The 24,726-nt window shown below is 45.9% G+C and overlaps 1 protein-coding gene across 2 annotated transcripts in view; it reads right to left on the bottom strand.

Annotated features, from left to right (window-relative positions):
* LOC144829517 (lysosome-associated membrane glycoprotein 2-like) overlaps positions 1–24,726 on the bottom strand; it is a 327,120-nt gene that overhangs the window by 207,978 nt on the left and 94,416 nt on the right. For both annotated transcript variants that reach the window (XM_078688732.1, XM_078688733.1), the window contains exons 6-7: positions 22,994–23,051; positions 21,948–22,109 (exon numbers count right to left, since the gene is read on the bottom strand). In XM_078688732.1, coding sequence (XP_078544858.1) covers positions 21,948–22,109; positions 22,994–23,051 — 220 coding nt within the window. The remainder of the gene's footprint in view (positions 1–21,947; positions 22,110–22,993; positions 23,052–24,726) is intronic.

Here is a 24,726-nt window from a genome sequence, read left to right on the forward strand (position 1 = left end):
CCCGTGGTAAAGGGCAGCTCTATTTAAGAGGTGGTTAAACCCAATACTATCTTCCGGAGGGGAAGGTTTTGTTGGGTAGGACGGAGGATCAGGAATGTCAGGCACATTATGTGGTGGGAACTCATATATAGTCATTTATAGGATATGTATCTGGATTGATATCTTCATCTACAGGGTATGCATGAGGGTCTGGTATGTCATCCCCCCCTACCTAGATCATACTCAGTGTGGTGTGATGATGCAGGAGATTGAACAGGAGAACCTGTAGGTGAAATGTAAGGGATAGGAGGGGAAGAAGGTGAAGGAGAAGAAGGATGCATTGGAGAAGTTGCACAATCCTTCTTCTTGGCAGGAACCACAGGTATAAGTGGTGTTTCTGCTTTTTGTGAGGAATAGCTTCCACATGTCCAGGTTTTGGGTTGATATAGACCCTCTTTTGTTTAGGATCTGGTCTAAACAGTTCTTCTTACTCTACCACCATCTTTGGCGTCGGTTTTTTCGGTGCCGATAGAGGTGTTTTGGTATGTTTTGCTTTAGGAGGCGTTTGTGTCCTATGGCAAATTCTTCGGTGCCGAAGGTGGTTTTGGTTTATTAGGCTTGTCTGAGGGTTTAGGGGACTCTGAATCAGGCCTTGCAGTCTCTGGTACCGAGGTTGGAGTTCTTGGAGTGGAAGCAGGTCTCGTTGGCCTCGAGGCGTCGGACTCTGGTTTTGCATCTTTATTTTTGGAACCGGACAGTTTTGGAGCCAGAGCTTCCTTCGGATCCGGTACAATTTATGGCTTTGTAACCGGTGCGTCTTTAGGCGTGGGTGCCGAAGGGTCTTTGCCTTTTGTTACCGAAGGGTGTTTTGGCTTCGGTGTCGAAGAATCCTTCGGTGTCGAAAGATGTTTGTGCTTCGGTGCCGCTGGAAGAGGTGGAATTGGCACGTGTGGTTTGCTCGGTGCCAAGGCACCGGAAGGCGTAGTAGTTTTCCTCGGAGCAGAGCCCGAAAGCAGGGCGTTTGAGGGAATATTTCGGTCTCGACTGGGCCCCTTGGGCGGAGTGCTGACCGTTGCCTTTGGCATGGGCAGTGTCTGTGGTGCAGGGTCAAGAGTACTCACGGGTTGACTAGATGGAATCGAGTCATCCAAGTCCTCTGCCTCTGATAAGATCTGGAGATCAGGCGAATCTTCTTCCGGGACGAGTGGAACCTAGTCATCGAAGATGTCCTCCAGTGCTGGGGCTGATCTGATCTCGTGTCGGCAGGCCCTCTGATCCCGAATGGTCTTTTTCGATTGGAAGGATGCACAAGCTGTGCAGGTCGACTCGTGATCTGGCGATAGACAGAGGTTGCAGACCTTGTGATCATCGCTATGAGGGAATTTTGCTCGACATTTAGGGCATCTCTTGCACGGAGTCCTGTCCATGAGGTGTAGGCCGCACGGCACCGATAGGCCCAACGGCCCGCGTCTATGCACCGAAATGAAGCTGATGGCGGCGAAAGTAGTATATTCGATGTCCATATTGTTTGTATAAAGTTTACGCTTCGAAGTTGCTGGAAAAGTTTTTCTAGCCGGAGCGGAGAACTTTCATCCAAACCCAGTGGCGGAAAAAAACAATCTGAGGATGGAGTCGATGACCATGCGCAGTATTGTCCAAGGGAGGAGTCACCTATCTCGTGACTACAAAGACTTCTTCCAAGAAGACAACAACCTGCAATCATCTGAGCCCAACACCAGGTGGCGATCTAATGCTAAGTGTACACTCTGCAGCTCATATGCCTCGAACATAGAATTCCGGATCAAGAAACTTAGGGGACAGCTGTGCATTGGCTCAGATAGGGTGCATTAGAAGACAAATACAAGGCAATCTAGTGGGTGATGCACCAAGCCACAAACTTATCCCAGCATACACTGAATTCTTAGATGGGTGCCACATTTGCAGAATATTAACACCCCTTAACACCCCCTCAGAAGATCAAAGAAAACTAGCCACCTCTGTTTAATCTACATGCTCTGAAGTGCAGATGCACAGTCCTGGGTTCAAGATCCTGTCCTGCAGCTGTGACAGAAGACCATTTCAAAGCAGCAGCTTGATGGACTGACAGATGTCTTATTCCGAGGTGTTCTGGAAACCACACCCTTCTGGTCCAAACCAGAGCCACCAGGAGGACTTGGCCCAGTCAGTCTTGATCTTCCCCCAGAAAGAGCCAAGAAGGGTGGGGGAGCATACATGAATCCTGAGCTCCCCTTTAGAATGGGTCTCCATGAGAGCCTTTTTGGGAACTTTAGTGTGCAAAAATACTGACATTGCATGTTCAGTGGTGGCAAAAAGATCGAGACTGGTTTCTCCACACTTATTGAAAATGTCCTGCACCACCGCCACATGCAACTGCCATTCGCTATACGCTAGGAGTCGGCAACGGAGTTCTTCCGCCCTGGAATTTAAATATCCCACCAGGTGCTTCATGACCGAAGAAATCCACTGGAGTGTCACACATTTCCAGATATGCAGTGCCCTTGGCACAGGATCCAAGGCCCACCTAAGCCCGGCTTGTTGCAGTACCATATTGCAGTGGTGGGGGTCAGTGAATAACTGCCCCAACCGTTTGATGGATGGTAGGAAGGCCTTTCACACCAAGTGGATTGCACAGGACTCCAAATAACTCCTGTTGAGACTGGGTTCTGCCACAGACCAGAGTCTTCTGATCTCCGCAATGCCCTCACCAGCCCGGTGGTGATGCATCAGGAGTCACCGTCTGCTCTGGGTGGGGTAAGGAGAGGGCCTGCCACTAGCCCAATTGAGGCCTGCCTGCCACCACTGCAGATGTGGTGCTGGCCATGGTAGTGATTACGTTTTCTAGAAGTTGGAAACCACCTATATGTAGTGGAATCTCATTCAGCACCATTGTTGATATTAAGGAAACCATCACAGGGAGTGGTATTACAACCAAAGTTGGCATCACAGTTGGTGCCGAACCCAAAGAGGGTTCAAGAAGCATAAATTGACAAGGGCAAGCCTGCTGGGGGAACTAGACTGGAGGCCTCTGTGGATCCTTGGTGCCAAAAGGCACGCCAGAAGGAGCGGGCAGCATGACAAATATTCACAAAATGGACTTCCTGAAGGCCTCCATTTGCTGAGAGGTCACTAAAAGGCTTCAAGATTCAGATTGCATCAGAACCAAACTTGGTACTGGCTCTTCAGGAGTTCTGGAGCTAGACTGTCATACTGAAGCCCTTTCACCCTCTCAGGAGTTAAACAATGGAGGGAATGGGTTGATTCCAAATTGGATTTTGTGTTCCTTTTTTGACTAACCCAAAGACCGCAACTGTGACATCTGCCTTCGACCAGTCATGGTGGAGTCTTCGGATGTTTGACAGTTTTGCTGCATGATACCCTGTGGCCTTTGGATTTGCCTAGGGGAACACTCAAGGTCCCCCCCTCCTCCCCCAGTCCTTTTTTTAGGAGACAGTATTGGGAAAACTGAGGTCTTGGTTGGAGAGATGTTTGAGATCTAAATTGAATAGATCTGAATGTTGATGCATTTTGACACCTGAGCCCGTGAGATGCAGGCTTAGTGGTTCCATACATAGGATGAAAAATATTGTTGAAAATTTAGAACCTCCATGGGACATACGTTTCTTTTTATTGCTGATGGCCATTTGCTCATTATTTACCAGGTAATTCTGTTGATGAGAAAGGACATTAACCCTTTGAGAACTTACTACAAAATGCCCATTCAGTTTTGCATGATACCACTCACTCATTTCACAGGCACAGTTACAAGACCTTCCACATGAACTCAATGTTTTGTCATTGACTTCGAAGCCAGATTCCACAATGCTCTATAATTGAAATAGAAGCTGCTATAGGATGGATTGCAAGTATTACTGTTCGATTGAATACTTTACTTAAAAAATGCGTCATTGCGGTCCTATTGATGGGAATCTTATTCTTTTAGAAGGCTCACTTAGTTGTACATATTTTCAACCCCTCAACTTTTTCTTTTCGTACCTACTGGAAATAGGTCACTTATTTTCTTCACAACTGTTAGAAGTTTACTTCTGTGAAAAAATATCATGTGCACACAGGCAGTGCAGGCGATTTGTTCTGGTTAAAGGCACTAATAGGGAAAAAATAAAATATCAGGTTTGAGATGAATAACTGCTTTTATCAAGTGATCACTCCATTAGACATTTGCTGATTCCGATCACAGTGGTGGGTCTTCATTCAGACTCAGATGCCAATGGACAAGACTGACTACTAAACCATGTCGAGATAGAAGAAAAAGCTTTTCTTGGTAACTTGTTTGGGTAGATACTGCCTCAATAACGGCAAACATCGAACACGTAGAGTCTACGAACACCAATGGAACACGTCTGAGCCAGATAGTGGGGTAAAACAGTCTAACAATGGAGACATGCCTATGTGAATTACTAAGGAAGGAACAACTATTTCAAAGAAAAACAAGTTGAAAACAGAGCCTAACACTAGCTGGCAAGAGAATGTAGAGCACTTGTATTTACAGCCTCACATGCTATGAACAAAATGTTTTTGGGATACAGACACTGCACCCCTCCCAAAAGTGTTACATCTATATGTGGGAGGGAGGGGGGGGGGGAACTTACCCACCGACAATGAAACCACACACACACACACACACACACACACACACACACACACACACTTAGATTAATTATTGTTGTTAAAATTCTCAAAGAACCCGTCTGCTGGCCTCACATTTCCAAACATGATTTGCAAGTTAAGACAGTTTGTGCAACCGACCCAATCCAGCTCCCGCCTCCCAGCTGTTCAGCCCTCCTCGACCCCCTACTCCATGGCAGCCACTGTGGGGACAGGCGAGCAAGACCACTGACTCATTGTCAGTGAAATTGCTCTCCCTCCCTCGCAGCTCCAACATTAAGTGAGGCCTTCCTCCGAGCCGCTGCACTCTCGACTGCTGGTGTTAGAGGTCCTCCTCCACCCGCAGGTTTCACCTGCGCCTCGATTCTCTTGCTCCACTTTCTCTCCTTTTTTACTCTTTTTTTTCCCTCACTTCTCTCTCCCCACTTCACTCTCCTTCTGGGTCTTAACCTTCATTTTCTGTCGTTTTCCCCCCATTTCAAGCTCCCCCTTCACTCTCCAGTCTTTCCTCCGTTTTTCCACTCGTTTTTTACCCTCATCTCAATCTCCCCCTTTCACTCTCCTGTGTCCTCTGTCTTTCCTCCACTTTTGCTGCCTTATTTGCACTTCTCTTTTTGCCTTTTGGCTTTTTTAGCCCGTTATTCCCCACCGCTGCTGCCCCGCGGCCCCCCCCCCCCCCCGACAGTAGTACACCCGGATGTAGCATTCTTTACTGAAACCTGGACCAACACCACCTCAGGACCGGATATCGCCATTCCCCAAGGATACAAGATCTCCAGAAAGGACCGCCCCACCCGCCCTGGAGGAGGAATCACCATCATCCACAAATTCACCCTCCGCCTGAGCTCACTCCCCTACGAGCCCACAGACCTGATGAAACACCTTCACTTCAAGATGGTGGCCAGTCCTACCTCCACCCTCCGTGGAACCCACGTCAACCGACCCTCTGGACCCCGCCGACTTTGCACCAACTTCATCACGGACATCCATCTTCCCGCATGCCATCGCGTCCACCAACTACACCCTACTGGGAGACCTCAACTTCCACCTCGACAACCAACTGGACCCCAACACCACATCCCTCCTGGACAACCTTCACAACATTGGACTCCGCCAGATTGTGACTGAATTCACACACTCTGGACACACCCTAGACCCCCTCTTCACAACAGGAAACTCCATCACCTTCAGCCACACCACCTAACTCCCATGGACTGACCATCGATGCGTCCACTTCACCTTCAGAACACCCACCATCCACAGACACCAGTACTTGCTCCCACGAAGAAACTGGACCAGAATCACCAACGACCAGCTAACCTAATCACTCAGCAACTCCACCCCAACCATCGTGGAAAACGACGACCCCAACACCATAGCCTCCTCAAGAAAACACCCACGCCAAGAAAGCTAGATGGTTCACCACTGTACAAAGGAGAAACAGCAGCCCTCATCCTCCTAGACCTCAGCGGCATTCGACAGTCTCTCACTGCACCCTAATACGCAGACTCCACGACGCAGGGATCCAAGACAAGGCCCATGACTGGATCCGCTCCTTCCTCTCCAGCAGAAGGCAGCGGGTCAGACTCCCCCCCCCCCCCCCCCTTTCCTCTCAGACCCTACACCTGCGGAGTCCCCCAGGGTTCCTCCTTCAGCCCTACGCTCTTCAACATCTACATGGCTCCGCTCGCCCCCATCGTCAGAACCTACAGACTCAACATTGCGTCATACGCAGACACCCAACTCATCCTCTCCCTATCCAACTAACCCAACACCGCCAGACAACTTTCGAGAAGGCATGGAAGCTGTGGCCAAATGGATGAAAAACAGCCGCCTACAACTAAACAGAAACAAAATGGAAGTAATCATGGGCCCAGACGCCTGGAACGACAGCTGGTGACCCCCACCCCCCACGCACTCGGAAGCCCACCCACCCACCCGGACCACGCATGCAACCTGGGAATCATCCAGGACTCAGAGCTCAAAATGGACCACCAGATCAACTCAGTCTCGTCCTCCTGCTTCCCCACCCTCCGCCTCCTTTGTAAGACCTTCAAATGGTTCCCCCTCAAACACAAAGACGGTCACTCATGCCCTGGTCACCAGCAGGCTCGACAACAGCAATGCACTTTGCTTGAATAAAGGAAAACCTCACCAGCAAGCTACAGAACATCCAAAACGACGCCGCAAGACTGGTTGTCAACCTGCCAAGCCACTGCCACATCTTCCAGCACCTGCGCATACTCCACTGGCTCCCCATCGAAGCTAGAGTCATCTCAAGATGCTAACCCACGCTCATAAGGGCCTCCACAACACCAGGCCAGCATACCTAAACAGCTGACTCAAATTCCCCGCACCCCAATTGAACCTACGATCAGCCCAGCTCTCCTACGCTGTGGTTATCCGCACCAGAAAGATCAGATTGGGAGGCCGCTCCTTCTGCGCGGCCAGTGCCTGGAACGACCTTCCGCTCCACCTCAGACAGAACATCGCTCCCCACCTTCGCAAGAAACATCAAAACCTGGCTCTTTGACAAACTCCCTTCTTGATGGACTGGAACCTGCAACACCCCCCCCCCTCCCACACACCCCCAGCGACTAGAGACCCTTACGGGTGAGTAGTCTCACTTAAACACCCGATTTGATTTAAAGTGAAAAATATAAACTAAAAAGAAAAAAACTAATACTGCTCGAAATTCAGGTTGGAAAGGTTACCTGGGCGACAGGATAAAAGTAGGCAAAGGTTTATGTATTGGTAACACAATTTAATCACCAATACAGAATAGGTGATGGTGCATATATACAAAATACGAGTAAATAGCGTTACACTGCATTAATACTGACAACAGTACAACACTAGCAAATAACCTACTGAACCATACACACAGTAGTAGTACAAATTAGTAGCATTCCCTATATATTTATAAGGAAATGATTACCTGCTAGTGAGATCGTAACAAACTATAACAAGACAGCAGTGCACGCTTGAATAAAGCTTTGAAAAAAATAAATGTCTCCACTAAAATAGCATTGATCTGCAGGGCTGCTCGGTGTTATTATTCTACCAAAGTTAATGAGTCTTAGTTTTTGTTTTAGTTTGTAGTGCAGTATCGCGTGTTATTGCTTGTGCTGGCGAGGGTTGCTACAATGTTGTAATTAGTCATGGCGAAGAGGTGGGTGAGGGACTGGTGCTGCCAGCTCCAAGAAGCCTCAGTCTGCCAGGGCCAGACCACTTATTCGAGTGAGAGGGCCACTGCCCTCGAAGCATGGGGACTGCTTCTGCGCAACATCCACAACCATGGAGAGACAATATAAAGATAGACCACCTCTCCGGGCCGTAGTCTCGCGTTGTAGGCCAGGGGATAGAGGACGTCCTGGCCAGAGACAGCTGCTAGGGGGCAATAGCGACCACACCAAGGGCGGGGGGCGCAGGCAATACTTAAATGGCCAGAACATCTACCCGAGACCATTTTTCCTAACCTGTATGCAGGGACCTGGGCACATGGAGCAGAAGCTGTTGCAAACTTAGGCACAGACAGACCTTGATCGGTGAATGTGAGGAGTGAGTAAAACAAGCGCCTGGGAGAGACTGGCTATAGCCTGCGGCGATTGATTTACAGGCACCACCGAGGGCCAGATTGTGGCGAGGGGGTTCGTTTTGTTCAAAAGAAGGGTCTATTATATAACATGGGAAAGCAGGACATGTTACATAGGCTGGTATTTGAAGGTTCGGCAGTTTCTCTGCCGACTGCAGCCGGTGACAGAAAGGATGTGTTTAAAACTAGAAGGGGTGGAGGGGGGCAAGGTGGTACAGCTACGCAGTCCGATCGGGCACTCTTAAAGAATGTGTGTAATGAGGGTTGGCTTAACGCAGCCAGTCTCAAAGGGGGTGTGATGAGGACTGCACCTAACCTATGCAAGCAATTCGCTGAAGTTCGAAACAGCCACGAGGGGTTGGGGCGACTGTATACTCTGCCATACGGGAGATGGCACAGACAGCAAAAGGGAAGGAGATCACTCTCACTGTGATTAGAAGCGACCACAGAGTCACCCTTCATTGTTTCAAATGCACCTTTATGTCCCTTCTTCTGGCCTTTTCCCAGCGTAAAAGACCCTTTGCCGCCCCTCCCTCGTTGCACATACCTCAGCTCACCGGATATACAACACTTTGACCTCTCTCTCCAGGTTCACTTTAAAGCACACTATTCTGGATTCACGCTATTCTGGATTCTTCACGTCTCATCGAGTGATCTATTTCAGACGCGTCTTCTTTCCTTCCACAAATGTAAACATTTCAACATGACCTCTAATCTGTTTTATTGTATTTTTAAAGAAATGCCACAACGTTTTGATTGGCACAGCCGTGGTTCTCTTACAAACACCCATCATAAAATAAGGTTAAATTAGATTGCGCAAACTCAGTATCTACAGCCTATTTTATTATTATAAATATGTATATGCCGAGAGATTTAGAGAAAATAATGGGGGAGTTAACCTTATCCAAATTTTTGGTTTTATGTAGCGCAACCCAAACACTGAAGGATAACAGAGTACTTTAACAAGCAATAATTAATTCACAGTTGCGGCCCGGGGCCAAAAGCAGGAAGTCAGGCATCCTTGCCCGTGACATGGGAGGGGCCTGTGATGCGGCCGAAAGAGGCTGGTCGTGCTCGTTCACGCAGGGCTCCCATGAGTACTGGACAGCCCTGCGGTAGCGGTGAAAGTTTGGAGAAGTCGGAGACGCTAGAACACAATCTGCCCAATTAAATGCAGCACTCTATATACCCAACATGTAGGCAGACCCAAAGCCCCGCTCTCAGTCAGATGTGCTTTTCAACCTTTTTATTCCGGTGAAATCACAGTGAACCTCTCGCTGCGAGCTATTTTCAAAGCCTGCCTGTTTATCGGCGCCGCCCACCCCTCTGAAGACTCCCCCTGCCCTGCTTACGCACTCTGACTTTGGAAGGCTTTAGGTTTCGGTTTTAGTCAGTCACGTGAACTGTTCACGAGGCGCGCGTCGTGATCCGATTCTTTCGGCAATGCGGTCTACGGCAGAAGCTCACACGCGCGACCTAATCCCATTGCAAAATGCTGCGCGTGGCCATCTCTTGTCTCCACTCGTTGTCGGCTGAGCCGACGACTATAGTTCTCGCAGCGAGAGAGTGCTTTCGCGCGCTTTTCGCAGACGAGACCTAAAAAGGAGGACCCTACTGTGTAACTTTACCAAAGGTCTTTCCTATTTGCCCTTCTTGCTGGCGTTTCCAACTCTTAATAGTACTACATGGGGCATTGCATACTCTGGTGGCAAATTAGTGCTACATTGAATGAATGCCCTAGGGTGGTCTTCCCCTACATTTTTTGCCCTCTTTGCCTCCTACTGGACCCCACATTTTTGTTGGACTTAGGACTCTGGGCCCCTTACCACTGCTAAACAGTGCTGAGGTACAGGTGCTCTCACTGAAAAGCATGGTGACCCTAGTATATCAGCCATAGGCCCCGCTACTACAGGGAGGCCTGCCCTTCATTCGCATGCTGGTAGTCTGCATGGTCTGAGACTTTTTGCAACTGTAGCCTTTTGTCCCTGTTGACAGACTGGTAGGAAAGGGAACACCTCAGAGCCTCCTGGATTTTTCCAGAGATTTCCAACCCCCTAGATTCTTCCAGAAACTGCAGTCTCTCCCGGCCACCTGACCTTCAGGTATAATAAGGAGGGCTCTGGCCAGACATCCCTGTTACACTACTGGACCAGGAAGACCCTCTGCTGGACGGAAGAATGCTGTGCCAGGAGGACTGCTACACTACTGAGGCGGACTACTCCCAGAAACTGCTGCCCCAAGTTAGCTGAGTTGCCCTGTCTGCCTGCTGATCTTGCCCTACCAGAGGGGACCCAGTAACAACATCTCCAGTGGGTCTCCACTCTATTTTCCCTCTTTGACTGGTACCCCTCCTAGTTACTGGGGAACCATTAGAATTGCACTGTCCCAGCAACGTGGTGGAACTGCCTTACTGCGAAAAAGACACAAACGACAGCAACGATCTGTTTGCAAATTGCCCTTGCAGCACTGTATGCTTACAAAATCACTCGCTGATTGGGGACCCTACCTGAACTATAAGCGCTGTTTATGCAAAATCACCGCCACTGCCCTGGGACCTGATTGCGCGGTGAGGACACTGTGGCAGGAAAGCGCTGTGAGGTGAAGCGCTGTTTGGCCAAAGAGCAGCGCTGCCGGCCCGGGCTACCAGACTGTACTCTGCACTGCAAGCTGTGTGTGCCTGGAATCACCGCTACTGGCCCGGGCTGAGCGCCTCGCTAAAGACACCGCCCATAGCGCTGTACGCAGGGGACTGGACCCTGCTGCTGACAGTCTTGAAAACTTCCCCCGAAATCACCGCCACTGGCCCGCGTCAGAGTTAGTATCAACGCCGCAGGCAAGGGAGCCATGCTGAAGCCAGGCGTTGCTCAGCATGGGATTCCCTAAAAGCCACGTCCCCGCTGCACGAAGGGGCGCCCTGCAGGACGTCTGCGCCAGGTCAGCCAGTGAGGCCACGCCTGCAACCTGAAGGGCAGGCCCACTCACCCCGTGCAGCGCCAACCATCATCGAAGGAGCCACACGCCGGTGTCTAGCTCGCTCCCAACTCAAGGCAACGCTTGACATTGCGGGCATTGCCGGATTGTGGTGGGGCCATGATAAGGTGGGTGTTAATGCACCAGCAGTCTGGCAGGGGTCTATGCAGCCGGCAAGCAAGTCACTGAGCACCACACTGCCATCACCGGGGACTGTAAATTAAAAGATTGCGGGCTGGAGGCTGATGGAACATTAAGGCAGTTGCGGGCCCCGCATGGAGTGATAATCGCGGCCCATGTTCATCACACCTCAGAGGGAAGCATTACCGTATTACCCCTAGTGGGAGCCCAGACTATTGGAACACAGCTCCCTGGTGAACGCAAAGCTTTTGTGCCATTATCCGGGGACAGACATTCCTACCATATCACTGCCTTCTCTTGAGGGTCTGGTCCTAATGTTTCCCCATTAAGAGACAGTTCCTCCAACCTAGTTACAACCGATTCACAGAGACATTCACCTGTACAATTGGGATTCTTGATATTTGAGAGCCTGACAAACCGGAGATAAAGATTCTTTTATTTTTATAAAATCGGTGTGGTGTCCTTTTGTGAGTGCTTCTACTGTGTTACTGTTGGGGTGTGTTGCACAAACACATTGCCGCCTGCGTTTAGCCTACATGCTTTGCGCCAAGCTACACTGTCGGAAGCGGTGGTCCCTACTTGGTTACCCCTACCAACTAGAAACCCCAGTTCTAACAGATACACTTGCAGTCTGAAACCAAAATGCATTTGCATTGTTTGACATGCACATGCTTAGGAGCATAGCAGTTTTTGAAAAGCGCAAAGGAATGCCAAATGAGCTACCTAGCCTATCTGTGCAATTCATGAATTGATGGTCACCTGTGTGTCCATGAAGACTCAGCCTTCCATGGACTGTGCAAGTTACATCTACAATTTATTCTGTAGATACAGCATAACCAAAACTACATCAGGACCTACTAGGCAGCACAAGGGCCTGGGGCAGGAAATATCTGAACCAGCCCTCTAGATGATTAAGCCATACACAGTGCAACCAGGCCCAAAGGGTGCATGACCTTCCTCTCCACCAGAGACCGATGTCTGGTAACGAGGAATCTCCTTGAGCAGTGCCTGAATTCTTCACCAATGGAATAAGGCCTTGCAAATCAAATTAAAATACAATTTCAAGAAATATTGGGCAAAGATGAAACATTGGAACATTCATCCTGAATCCCAAACCATACAGTAAGTGAATAGTCTGGCTTTTTGATAGAGTGAAGGAAGTTCCTCTTTATCTGTCATCCAGATATGGCTTCATACGGAAAGCCTGGGAACTAAAGTGTGCTGTAGCCACTAACTGACATTTGATAGAGGCTTGGGGCTGAACTGATGCAAAGGAGACGATTGCATTTTCAACTTAAACAGATCTCCAGAAGCAATGGTGTGCTAGATGCATCCTTGGGATCGCCCTATAGAAAGAAATGTCTAGCAGAGTGGCCATCTTGATGTAGAAGGATTGCACTTTGCAGTTTACTGCCCTGATGTCCAATATCGCTCTGCCACAACATTCACGTACTTGGGATAAGAAAGATTGTATAGTGTATGTCATGACCCCTTTCTGGTACGATACTTGCTCGAGGACACCCTTTTGAGTACAGGAGGCGGCGGTCATGTTGGGTGGAAGGAAGCCATGGGTCCTGATTGAACAATATAGGGTAACAGTCTTTGCTAGAGAAGTATTTTGTGATCCTGGGAGGGAGTGGGCCATATAAATAATTGTTGCCAAGCAATGCATTACTGCCTTAAAGCACAATGCAGATACTCTGTTCATTTAGCAGCAAACACTGCAGCAAAGCTCAGCCTCAGATCAGGGGCTAGATGCCTACCCCAAGGCACATGAAAATGTGGTCTCTTGTACCTAGGCGCTCATTCTCTTGAGATTTCAGAATAAATGACAAATTGTGCAATGTCAGCATTACCACAATGTTAGATCAGGACCTAGTATGCAGCTCAAGGGTCAGAGGCAGACATAGCTGTAGGGATGTTGGGATGTAGGACGTTACCACGCATACTTTTAGCACGCATACCTTTACAACGCAATTTTTACAACGCAGGATCCATTACAACGAAGTACCATTACAACGCATTTTTTTACAACGCAAATACCTTTACAACGCATACCATTACAACGTAAGTATAGGTATGTATATAATATTTTTAAAAATGTAAGTTATTAAATTTAATACAATTTAATTTTTTTTAAAACTAATCCTAGTCCTGAACCCTAAAAATACCCCTTTACCCAAAAACCCAAACCTACCCCTGACCCCTAAAAATACCCCTTTACCCAAAAACCCAAACCTACCCCTGAACCCTAAAAATATCCCTTTACCCAAAAACCCAAACCTACCCCTGAACCCTAAAAATACCCCTTTACCCAAAAACCCAAACCTACCCCTGAACCCTAAAAATATCCCTTTACCCAAAAACCCAAACCTAGCCCTGAACCCTAAAAATACCCTTTACCCCAAAAACCCAATCCTATAACATTTTTACTATAATTATATACTTACCTATACTTATGTTGTAATGGTATGCGTTGTAAAGGTATTTGCGTTGTAAAAAATGTGTTGTAATGGTACTTCGTTGTAATGGATCCTGCGTTGTAAAAGTTGCGTTGTAAAAGTAGTCTGTTGTAAAAGTTGCGTTGTAACGGTTGTTTACCCTGTAGCAGCCCTCTACGTGTTGGGGCAATGCAACTAGGCCGAAAAGGTGCAGGACCTTGATCTCCACTAGGAATGGATGTCAAGTAAGGAGGAATCTCCTTGAGCAGTGCCAGTATCTTTCACCAATGGATTGCATCCTTAAAACAAACCCATGTGCACAGTGGTGTAGGAGGGCAGTAGAGGATACATTGCTGTAAATGTTTTTATATCCAGGCTTTTTCTAATGCTTGCTCAGTGTTCTTGTCTGCAAAATGTATTATGTCATCTTAAGATGTGCCTTAGCAATACATTCAACTAACTACAGGTAAATTCCATTAAAACCAGTCATACAAGCCAAGTAACCATACCAGCCAAGTAACCATACCAGCCAAGTAACCATACCAGCCAAGTAACCATACCAGCCAAGTAACCATACCAGCCAAGTAACCATACCAGCCAAGTAACCATACCAGCCAAGTAACCATACCATCTGCCAGGTCCTGGCCTTCGTAGTAACAAACTGTTAAATTCAGATGATTCCTCTCATATGGAGAGGGTCTTTCCATAGTCTTAATGTAATTCGTGCATTTGAGGTGTGTGCAAACACATGGATTCAGGCTCCATATGGTGAAGAACACAAAGCGTCAAACAGAGCATCTTTAGATTTATGCTCACTACGCGAAAGAAAATGTACTTGCCTTTACCAGTTTCTCAAAATTGTCATTTCCAGGCTTTTGTATTCTTCTGCATGGAGATGTACTAAGAAGTTCACTCAGTGTCCGTGTCCCAATGAGGAAGTCCTCTTCATCTTTCTCAAATCACATCACTACTTCTTAATAGTACGCCACCTTCTGTGAAACTGCATCAAATCATGGCCTAATAGAGCGGGCGTCTCATTTTGTCTTAATAGAATCCAGCTTTTAATTATTTTAGGCATCATTAATGCCCCCCTCCCAACCTTTGCATTGAGAGTCCTCATACTGGCCATCTCGATTTAAACCAGTGAGACTACATTTGTAGCACGCTTAACTGTTGACACCCAAGTGTAGACGTGCTTGCTCACTGTAGAGAGGCCTTACCACAGTGTGATGAAGTTGTGTGTAATGAGGACCGTAGCTGGTGACTTCCCCTTAAAAATAGGAAGTCAGAGACTGTCTCTTTGAAAGTGATGTATTTGAAGCAGAGTGAAAATCTGAGCCAGCGAAATGTGCCATGGTTTTTATGGGTCAATTGCGAAGGAGTTTTGTCTAGCAAAGAGGTTTCTTTCAAGACTGCAGTATTACCTGGCATATATTAGGTATATTTTCATGTTCACTCGAGCACTAACAATGATCCAAAATTATGCTGGTTATTCAAGACCGACCATGACCAAATTTATATTTGCATCAAGGCACATGGTGTCAATTGGGTTCTGGGCTTAAACTGTATTGTGAACACCAATCAGTAAGAGATTTAGTTCCTCAGGCATTTTAACTTGGTAGCCAAGATATTTTGAAGTATGGGGCAAGGCTTCTATTTGCGTTTTTGCATTTTATATAGAACACACGCCCATTTATACAATGTGCATTTACATTCAATTAAGGTTGTGGTGAAAGTACAGAGCCTAGTGCGCACGCACCCCAACTTATCTGTGCAGATAATGAGTGCTAGGATTGCCATGTTTTTCTTGATTCAGGCTAACAAGACAGAAGATACATTTCCATTTTTGGTGCATGCAATCCAGAAGAGTGGCATCAGAGATATACAGAGAAGATACACTTGTGGGTCCGGTCTCGTGGAAAGAAGAACTAAATGCAGCAGTCATGTTCAGTTATATTTTCAATAAGAGGCATAGCTCAAATATCCAGTGAATTGATAAATATAAGAAAACTCCTTGTCGCTACATAGAACATGGTGCTTAAAGAAGTTCTGTAAGATACAATGTGATGCCGGGATAAGATACATGGACGGATTGCTGAAGACGCCGAAATATTGATTTCTGGCTTCAGGCTTGATTCTTGTAAGATATGCAAGCAGGCTTCGCATATTGTAACACATTTGTTGAACCATGATAATAGAGAAGAGGTTAAAAATTATACTGATAGGATCAAGATTTGTGATAACATAAGTTGGAGGCTTATTTAACCTTTGTCTCAATTTGGTGTTGGACTGTGGAGTTATTATACTTTTAATGTGTCTAAAAAACACATGGCTTGCACCCTGGTAGCCTATAATAAATAGTCATACATGTGAAATACCAACTATTGTGAGTGCATACGGATTTTAGATTTTGGAGCAGGGCTCTTTATATGACCAGCAGATGGGGTACTTGCATAGGTTTGTTTGACTAACATTTACAGCTACCAAAGAACAAGCATTTGCAATGCAATAGGTCTCGCATTAGGAAAGTTTGAGCTATTGGTCTTGTAAATGACATTTTTTTTTTATTTATGTGTTGGTTTTGAAAATGGCTAAATTAATAGCTTTGTCATTTACAATGCCAATAGTTATAACTTTCGCAAATGTGACACCTATAGCATTTGTAATGCAACATATGTTGTATTTACGTGACTTAGATGTATTGATAATAAAAAAACAATGGCTTAATTTTTTTAAATAATTAATACTTAAATAAATGTTCACGCACTTCGGAGCACACTTGGGTATGAGAGCTGCGGCACCTTCCCTCCCAGTTCTGCCCGTGGGACCCGAGACAGGTGGCCAGCAGCATCTTTAATATAAGAAAGGACATTCACACCACACTGGGGCTAATGCCAGCTTCTTTTCCTTCTGACGATATTTAATTAAAAAAGCCTGAGAAAGTAAAGAAAAATAAACAAGTAATTCAAGCGCAGCCGCATTTTACAGTGGAAGTTCTGAAGCTGCCTGTTTGTGAGGTCACTCTACGTTTCAGCTGCTGGAAACTTACAACAATTTAACTGACCTGAGCATATCTGTTGAGTGGGCGACTCCACTTAGCACCTCCACAATCTATGTTTAATGTGTCTTTTAAGTAGTGTGTGCATGCGCTCTGCTGCAGTGTTAGCACTGCCGTAGGTAAAATAAACAAATAAGAAAAGTGCGGGAGGAGCATAACAAGGCATAGGAAGGCGAAAGGCATGCCTCATTCAACTGTAAGGAGCATGAGACTCCCCCACACTCATCATTACAAAGGCACTATGTAGTAAGGACAGGACAGTGTTGCTGTGTTAGCGAGCATGGGAAGTGAAGTGAAGTGCTCCCAACTGAATTTAAAAAGAACAAGCATGGAGAGAGGAGAGAACTATGGAGCTGGGGACCAGTGTTCGAGCCTTGGCGATGGCTCAACATCTGTAATTATTAGCAGATCTGGCACTTTTTTAATTAAAAATAAATAAACAACATCCCGGAAGGAGTGGGAGAAAGATAAAATGAGTTAGTTAAAAAAACATGTGACGGAAGTGACCGGCTGTTTGGAAAGTGAAAGCGCAAATCACATGCTGAATGTTGCAGAAAAGCATGTTGTGACAGCAATAGGAACAAGTAGATAAAAGAGCCTGGGGGGGAGCGAGCGAGGGAAGGTAAAGCATATGCGGAGTAGATAAAGAATGTTGTAGGGGGGGGGGGGAAGAGAAATGCGAGACACGGCCTGGCAGCCGTGAAAAGTGCAAAGGCGGGGGAGTGGATCCCTTTGAAGTGAAGCTCTCGGAGGCAGGCGGCTCGGGAGCAAATGGTAAGCGCGTTCACGAGCACACGCACTCGATGTAATCCGCCTGGTGGTTTCAGAGCTTGTTTTGCCCTCAATACTCTCGTCCTATTTTCGCTTGCGCGATTAATAGGACGAGCCCTAAAATGTAGTTCCCTAAATGTGAGCAGGGGAAGAATACAAGTCAACCAACCATAAGGGTCACAAAAAGGCTATGCTCCAAAGGAGGGATAAACAGAGGAATGGGAAAGCAAGCCATCAAATAACAAGAAAGCAAATGAGTGACAATAATGCCATCCAATGTTAACCAAGGGTCCTGTTCTAAGCCCACTCTAAGTTTTTGCACTGTCTAGTAGTTGACTAAATAAATAATCACAAGCATTGCCAAGGAAGCCAAAACCTCAGGTCTTAGCATGCATACAATTAGTTGTAACTGTTATTCCCAATGTGAAAAGCCCCCCACTTGAATAAGAATAAAAAATATAAATAACTAAAGGAGTGGCCCAGCAGCAGAGGTACACCAGCCCCGACGCTGAAATGCACTCCTTGTCAGGTGGCCGAGCACAAGTAATCAGGCAAAATGCCGTCCCTCGCAGTGCTGGACAGTCAGTGGATGATGTGGCCTGACTCACTGCCTCATGCTGTATGCTATGGTGGGGGGAAGGAAATTGTGACTAACACCTGAACGGACCAACTGTTAAAGACAGTTGACCTAAAGTATTTGTATTTATGTATATATTTATTACGAATTTTCTAGAAAACAAGAAGCGGCGAGGCAAAGTGGTCTCTAGACGAGACCTAAAACAAGCGTTGGCAAAGCGGATAGGTCTGTCAATGCGTATTTTATTTTCAAAACTGTTACTGGGAAGCTGCTGGAGCCTCGTCAATGTAAGAAAAAAATGGCTGAGGTGTATAATATTATTTTTGTCTCTACAAGCACTTAGTGCAATAGTACTCCACAGCACTGAAAGGAACTACTTTGTGGGCAGATGTGCCCTCTGTGAAGAATATATGATTATACCACGATTCCAATTACCACGCATGGCTTTACCACGCGAATTTTACATCGCAAGTGGCTTTACCACGCTGGTATTTACAACGTAGGATTTTACTACGCCTAGAAACGTCTTACCTGCACGTCTTTCTCTACGAGCCCTTACTTCCATCCTCCATTAAAACAAGCGTCAAAACACGTATACCAAAATAAAAAAAGGACTGCTTTTTTGACGTACACGGCACGTCTTTGGGGGAGGCTCTTTCCTTTTTCTTTTAAATTTATGTTCGTTTTTTATTTAAAGTAACCTGCTTGTTATTTTTGGGGGGGGACCCCCCCCAGCCCCCCTCCGAGCCCCCCCCGAGCCCCCCCCCTCTGCCCCCCAAGCCCACGCAGAACGACTTGAAGGAATACCACGTCTCCCCCCCAGCCCGTGGTAAAGACGTCGTGGAAGGCACCCTGCGTGGAAGGCACCCTGCGTGGTAAGTGTCACGTGGTAAACGTTAGTAGTTGTAATGCCTTCGTGGTAAATGATGTTTCCCCTCTGTGAAGGGGTCAATCACAGTAAAGTTAGCAATGGCTGCAGTGGGCTGCCCAGTTGCCTCATGCTGTAGTGGGTGTAAGGAAAATGCGAGCATTAACATAACAGACCAATGGATGAAACGGTCTGGCTGCACTCGAGACCTAAATTAAGCACTCAAGGATCTCCCACGTGGAAGGAAAGTAGAATAGGAGAAATGCACAGGAGAAGAGGAGCAGGAGTGAGAAGATATAAATGCACAATATAACAATGAAAAAAACATGCCCCAAGAATCAGCACTGTGCTCGGAAAGAAAAGAAAAGCAGTACAGTATACAGTGCTTCAATCCTTCAGGAAGCGTCACCTAAAAAAAGCTCTTCCCGACAGCGTTAAGGAGGCTGTGAAGAAGGAAGTAAACGATGCCTTGCTCAGAGGCAGAACATGCCACTCCACCCCCTGCTGAAGCCATTCTTCCCTCCTCCAAAGGACTAGAACACCAACAAAGAAATAATGAGGACAAGTCAAGGGGGCAACTAATGCACGGTGCAGCGATGGGAATAAAGTACCTCCTCACAGAACACAAGGGGTGCAAAATCAGTATCGAAGAACTGCACAGTTACACGAAGAAAACTGACGTCAACCCTCAATAACATACACAGGCGCGCCCTCACAAACCAAGTACGGCCAGGAAATAATTAACATTTGCATAACTAATAAGGAATTGAACATGCAACAATACATAACTACTTTAGTGCACCGCACTGAAATAGCCTCGCATTTAATTACATCCATGGATTTTTCCCTCGCATTTAATTACATCCATGGATTTTTCCCACAACTGTGTACCCCAAAGCTGCAGTAATTCTCATACCAACATTATATTACTTAGGTGCTATGTAGTGTTTGAAGATCGCTGCCTGCAGGATTTCAAAGCCTTTAGAAAACTTTTGCACCCAATACAATAAAGTGAGCAAATCTGGTGTGTGTTGATGTATGTGTGTTGATGTAGGTTTGTTGTCTGCATGCTTGTATGTTTGAGTCCCGAGTGCCTGAATGTGCATGGCGGTGTGCGCAGGGATGAAAAGCAAAGGGTCTGGGACTCATGGGTGCATAGGTCTCACTGCATGCAGGACTGTGAGTACATAGGACCAGACAATGCATTATGAGGACTCCATCCTATTAGAAGAGATTCTGGAATATAGTTTGACCCACCACAGAATCAGTGAGCAAGTCAAGCAGTTGCAATATGCATTCCCAGATCTCGTTCTTGTTCACACCCTTGGCTTCCCGAAACGACACGACGGAGCCCTGCGCTGCTTGGGGAGCTCATTGTGAAATGTGTGAGGAGTCCCGGCCATGATTTATCAAGCTATCTCGGACCCGCCAAAGCTCATTGTGAAATGTTGGAGCAGTCCCGGCCATGATTTCCTCCCGGGGAGGCATATTTTTACCCGGCGCTAATGACCGAGAGGCTTCGTTAATCCCCGCAGACTTGTTGCTGGAGGTCTCGCGGCTGCTGACGTTACCTGCGGGCCGCTAAACGCACCTCGCTTCACTTTCAGTGCACACAAGTGAAAGGGAGTGTAACGAGGCCGCGCGCAGACCCCCCCTACTGAGGCGGCCGCGCGCAGACCCCCTCCTGAGGCGGCTCGCGCTTCAGCTGCCTGCCACGGCGCTTCCCAAAGAGACAGGAGATTGGGAAACGCGCGCGGCCGGCGCCGATCGCTTTCCACAGCGTGCGCGTGACATCTCCTGTCTCCTGGGAAGCAGACCCGCCAGCAATAGTATCGCGCCTGCGCGATGGCATATGGCTTCGCCATATGCATCGCAGGCGCGAGACCTAAAAACTCTGTAGGAGGGGAGTGAGAAACATGCCAGTTCTCCATTTCTCTGAAAAGGACACAACTACCTTTCAAGAGTCAAGTTAACTACTGTTGCAAGCCTAATAATGTGGGGTTACAATGGAGTGCCCTTTGTGTAGTCCACCAATTAACAGTTGTTCCAAGAGGAAATTGCTTGGCTTAATTATTAGTTTAGATTTCTGCTGTCTGCTTAAGCATATTCTTCCTTAAAAGGCTACCATAGAAGGGTAGATTTATAGCAAAATCCCTTGCCACATACTGTAATGAACCCACTGTACTTTCCTCAGTATAGTAGCCTTTTAATACAGAGATGATTGGAATGCTTAATGGGAATGTTGAGGTCAATGTGCAAGCAGATCTCAGATATTGTTATTACTGTATCTCCAGCAACAGACTGCTGCACCAGAGGCAGAATCTTGGGATGGTATTTTCGGAGTCTCAAGCCCTCGACTCCTTACCCATTCCAAAGTCCCTCACATAGCTGGAAAGCTTAAATACAGCGCATCAAAAAATGGGTTGCTAGGGATTAAATATGATCCCAGTTAGAGCCAATGTCCCACTAAACATTTCACATTCTTAAAGGAATTTTCTTGAAGTAAATTTCTTTCCTCAACTGAAGAACAGCATCTCACAAGCACAAATTAATAAAGAAAACTATGGTGAAGTCTGCATACAAATACATTTTAGGATTCAGGAAGGTGCAGGAATAAATGATTTCAACTATACTGGATGGCCAAACAAATCAATTTCAGAACCAAACACTAAACGGCAGAAGTGAGTACAACATGCAATAGAAAACATGCTGCAAACCAGTAAATTATAAAGTAGTAAATGGGACATGCAAGGTTGCAATCAGCACTGTAGAGACTACACATCTTTTTGAAAGAAAAAAGTACAATGCTAACATGACTTTACATAAAGTTATTCCTACTTAAATTTATATACAACACAACGAGCATTTATCTATACCCATAAATTGCTTTTAAACAGACTTACCAGTAGAGAAAATTCCATTCTTCACTTGGAATGGCTGGACCCTTACATCAAACACATTTACGGACACATTTGTACCAACGCCAATAGTTTGCTGCTTGAGACACATGTAAGAACTCCCCAATGTAGCATCCCAAAAACTCAGATTATTATTGGCAAATGACTCTGTTAAACATGAGAAAGGTATAGTAAATGGGTTGCATAGGAGCTCAACAGTACGAAAATCGAGAGTAGACAATCACTTAGAAAGCATCAATCTGGCTGTGAAGTACCTAGATATGCGGTTGACAAAACAAATTAAGAATAAACAGAAGTAAAACTAACATTTAGTGCCAGTCGGGCACAACCTGCAATTCAGACCCATGGGTCAGACTACATCCCACAAATAAGTGTATTGAAGGGGGATCATTTGATTTGGTGGATTACAAACAATTTCAATATTGTGCAGTGTAGAAAAGAGTGGGCGTGGCAAAGGAGAAAGAACAAAAAAAGCAGCATCTTATTACAAGCAGCAAATAACAAAGGGGTACCTTCTCAAAACGTAAGTGGTTGTAGTCCAGTTGCTCAAAGATAAAGCTATTTACAGGAAATGGTAAAGTATTTTCAGTATTTCAAACTCCACAAACCCCCTGTAATTCGTAACTTAAAAGATGTGTAAAGGATATATTGAAGGTAGAGCCTATAACACTTACACACGTGGAGTATTGGGAGTCTTGCCAGATCTGGGTGAGAGGGGAGAACAATCTAGCACATTGAACAAGCTCCTACCCTGTATTGTAACCTACTGAATATGCTGCAATGGGGCATACTCTAACATTCTCGATCGTCACGCCCAATGTTCACAGACTGACTATTGGGCGCTTTTGCAATAAAGACCGGTCTGTGTGGGGAAGGGAGTGGGGGGGAAAAGGGAATGGGGAAGAAAGACCATCGGTTGGCACTTATTGCTACTGCAGTGTGCAGGCCCGACTGCTTGTTTACAATATACACTGAAATCATTCTAAATTAGCTAAATTAAAACACGAATACTCATGCATTCCGATACTCACCAAAAGGTTGGTCTATTAGGGTGATGTTAACGTTTTCCAGGTGAAAATGTCCATTTGCCTGTAGAAAAAACAGTAAATTACAACAGCTGCTTTAAAAGCATGGCAGCAGCATGCATCTGTAATCATACATTGTTTTTCACATGTACTATCCAAAGCTGCACACAAGCCATATAATTATCACTGTGCTCATAAAACATCACATAATAGCCAACATTACATGTTAAGAGGGTAGTATTATTATTCTGACAGATTAAATATGCAAATTAACAGGCTATTAAATCATCCAACAGAACGCCCAGTTGCCAGCAGAATACATCACATACCTGGGAACTAGCATGCGAAATAACTTCGCAAATATCAAAGTAATTCGAAACCGCCCTCTGGTCTCTCAGAAGAGAAGCAGACATCTGTTTCGGCCTTTTCAGGCCTAGAACCAGAGATGCTGCCCATCTTCCCCATTCACCAGCACCTACTCTACCCAATCAACAACCACATTAAAACTCACAGCAAGCGTACTCTACTCATACTACAAAGTAAGCCACACATTTCAATGTCTCAGGATCCACTTAAAAACCCGCACAAAAAACACACCTATACATCCTTCTACCCCAACTGCCACACATTTGCACCTTCAAGCACACTCAAAACACTTCATCTGATACCACTAACCAAGCCACTAATCTCAGCTACAACTCACTTCCACCCTACTGGATTGTATCCCATCCAGACACTCCCTGCTCTACCTACTCCTAACAGACCCCTTTCTGTCACCAACAAACCTATACTAAGCCTTCCATCTATTCATTCAACACCCTCTTTGTCTTGATATTAAAAAAACAATCACACAACCCTTACACTTCACCACATATATTGCTGCTTTTAGCAATACATTCTAACACCAACTGTGAACTCTTCATCCCCTTACATTCCACACACTTCTTTTCAAAACACATCACCACCCCCTTTACCTTGCAGCTTACATTCACCAATACTTTACATACAAATTCCTATCAGAAAACAAATACATCACCTAATCTCACTACTGCTAACAAAACACCAGCAAAACAAAATCACACCTAATTTGCCGACAAACTAGAAACATACACCTACTACCACCTTCATGACTAGACAAATACACACCCTAAAGCAACTCCACTGCCAAGCTGTCTCTTTCTGCAAATAAACTACTTCCCTTTCAATCAATTACTCCAGTCACATGGGCAGACCATTTGCTTGCTTTCCAACATAAAACACAAAGCAACAGAACTAAAACCTTACATGCATCCATCCATCCACCCATCAACCGTGGAACAAACTCAATTTTGAACATTAAGAAACACAACTAATATCCAATACAGAACTAGACACAAATTTAGTTTAAAAAACTATGAGTGGGTGCAGGAGGCTTTTGATATCCTAATACCACTAAAAACACAACAGAACAAAAGAAAACAGGCAACTTTGAGACACAGAGCTAAAAGAGAAAACAGTAAATTTGAAAACTACAACGTACCTGGCTCAAAACAAACACCAATCAAGACAAACTTCGCCTACAGATACTCAGATTATACCAGTCAATTAAAAAAGCTAAGAAAAAACACTATTCAGACAGAATTCAAAAGGCTAAATGTGCAAATAAAGAGTTCTAATACATTCACCAAATTTCCTAAATCAAATTGCCTACAAGGAGCTCATTCCATTATTCTAGTTCACAGACAAACTGGCAAATCCTT

Source organism: Lissotriton helveticus, chromosome 4_1 (assembly GCF_964261635.1).
Source record: "Lissotriton helveticus chromosome 4_1, aLisHel1.1, whole genome shotgun sequence".
NCBI classification, from domain to species: Eukaryota; Metazoa; Chordata; class Amphibia; order Caudata; family Salamandridae; genus Lissotriton; species Lissotriton helveticus.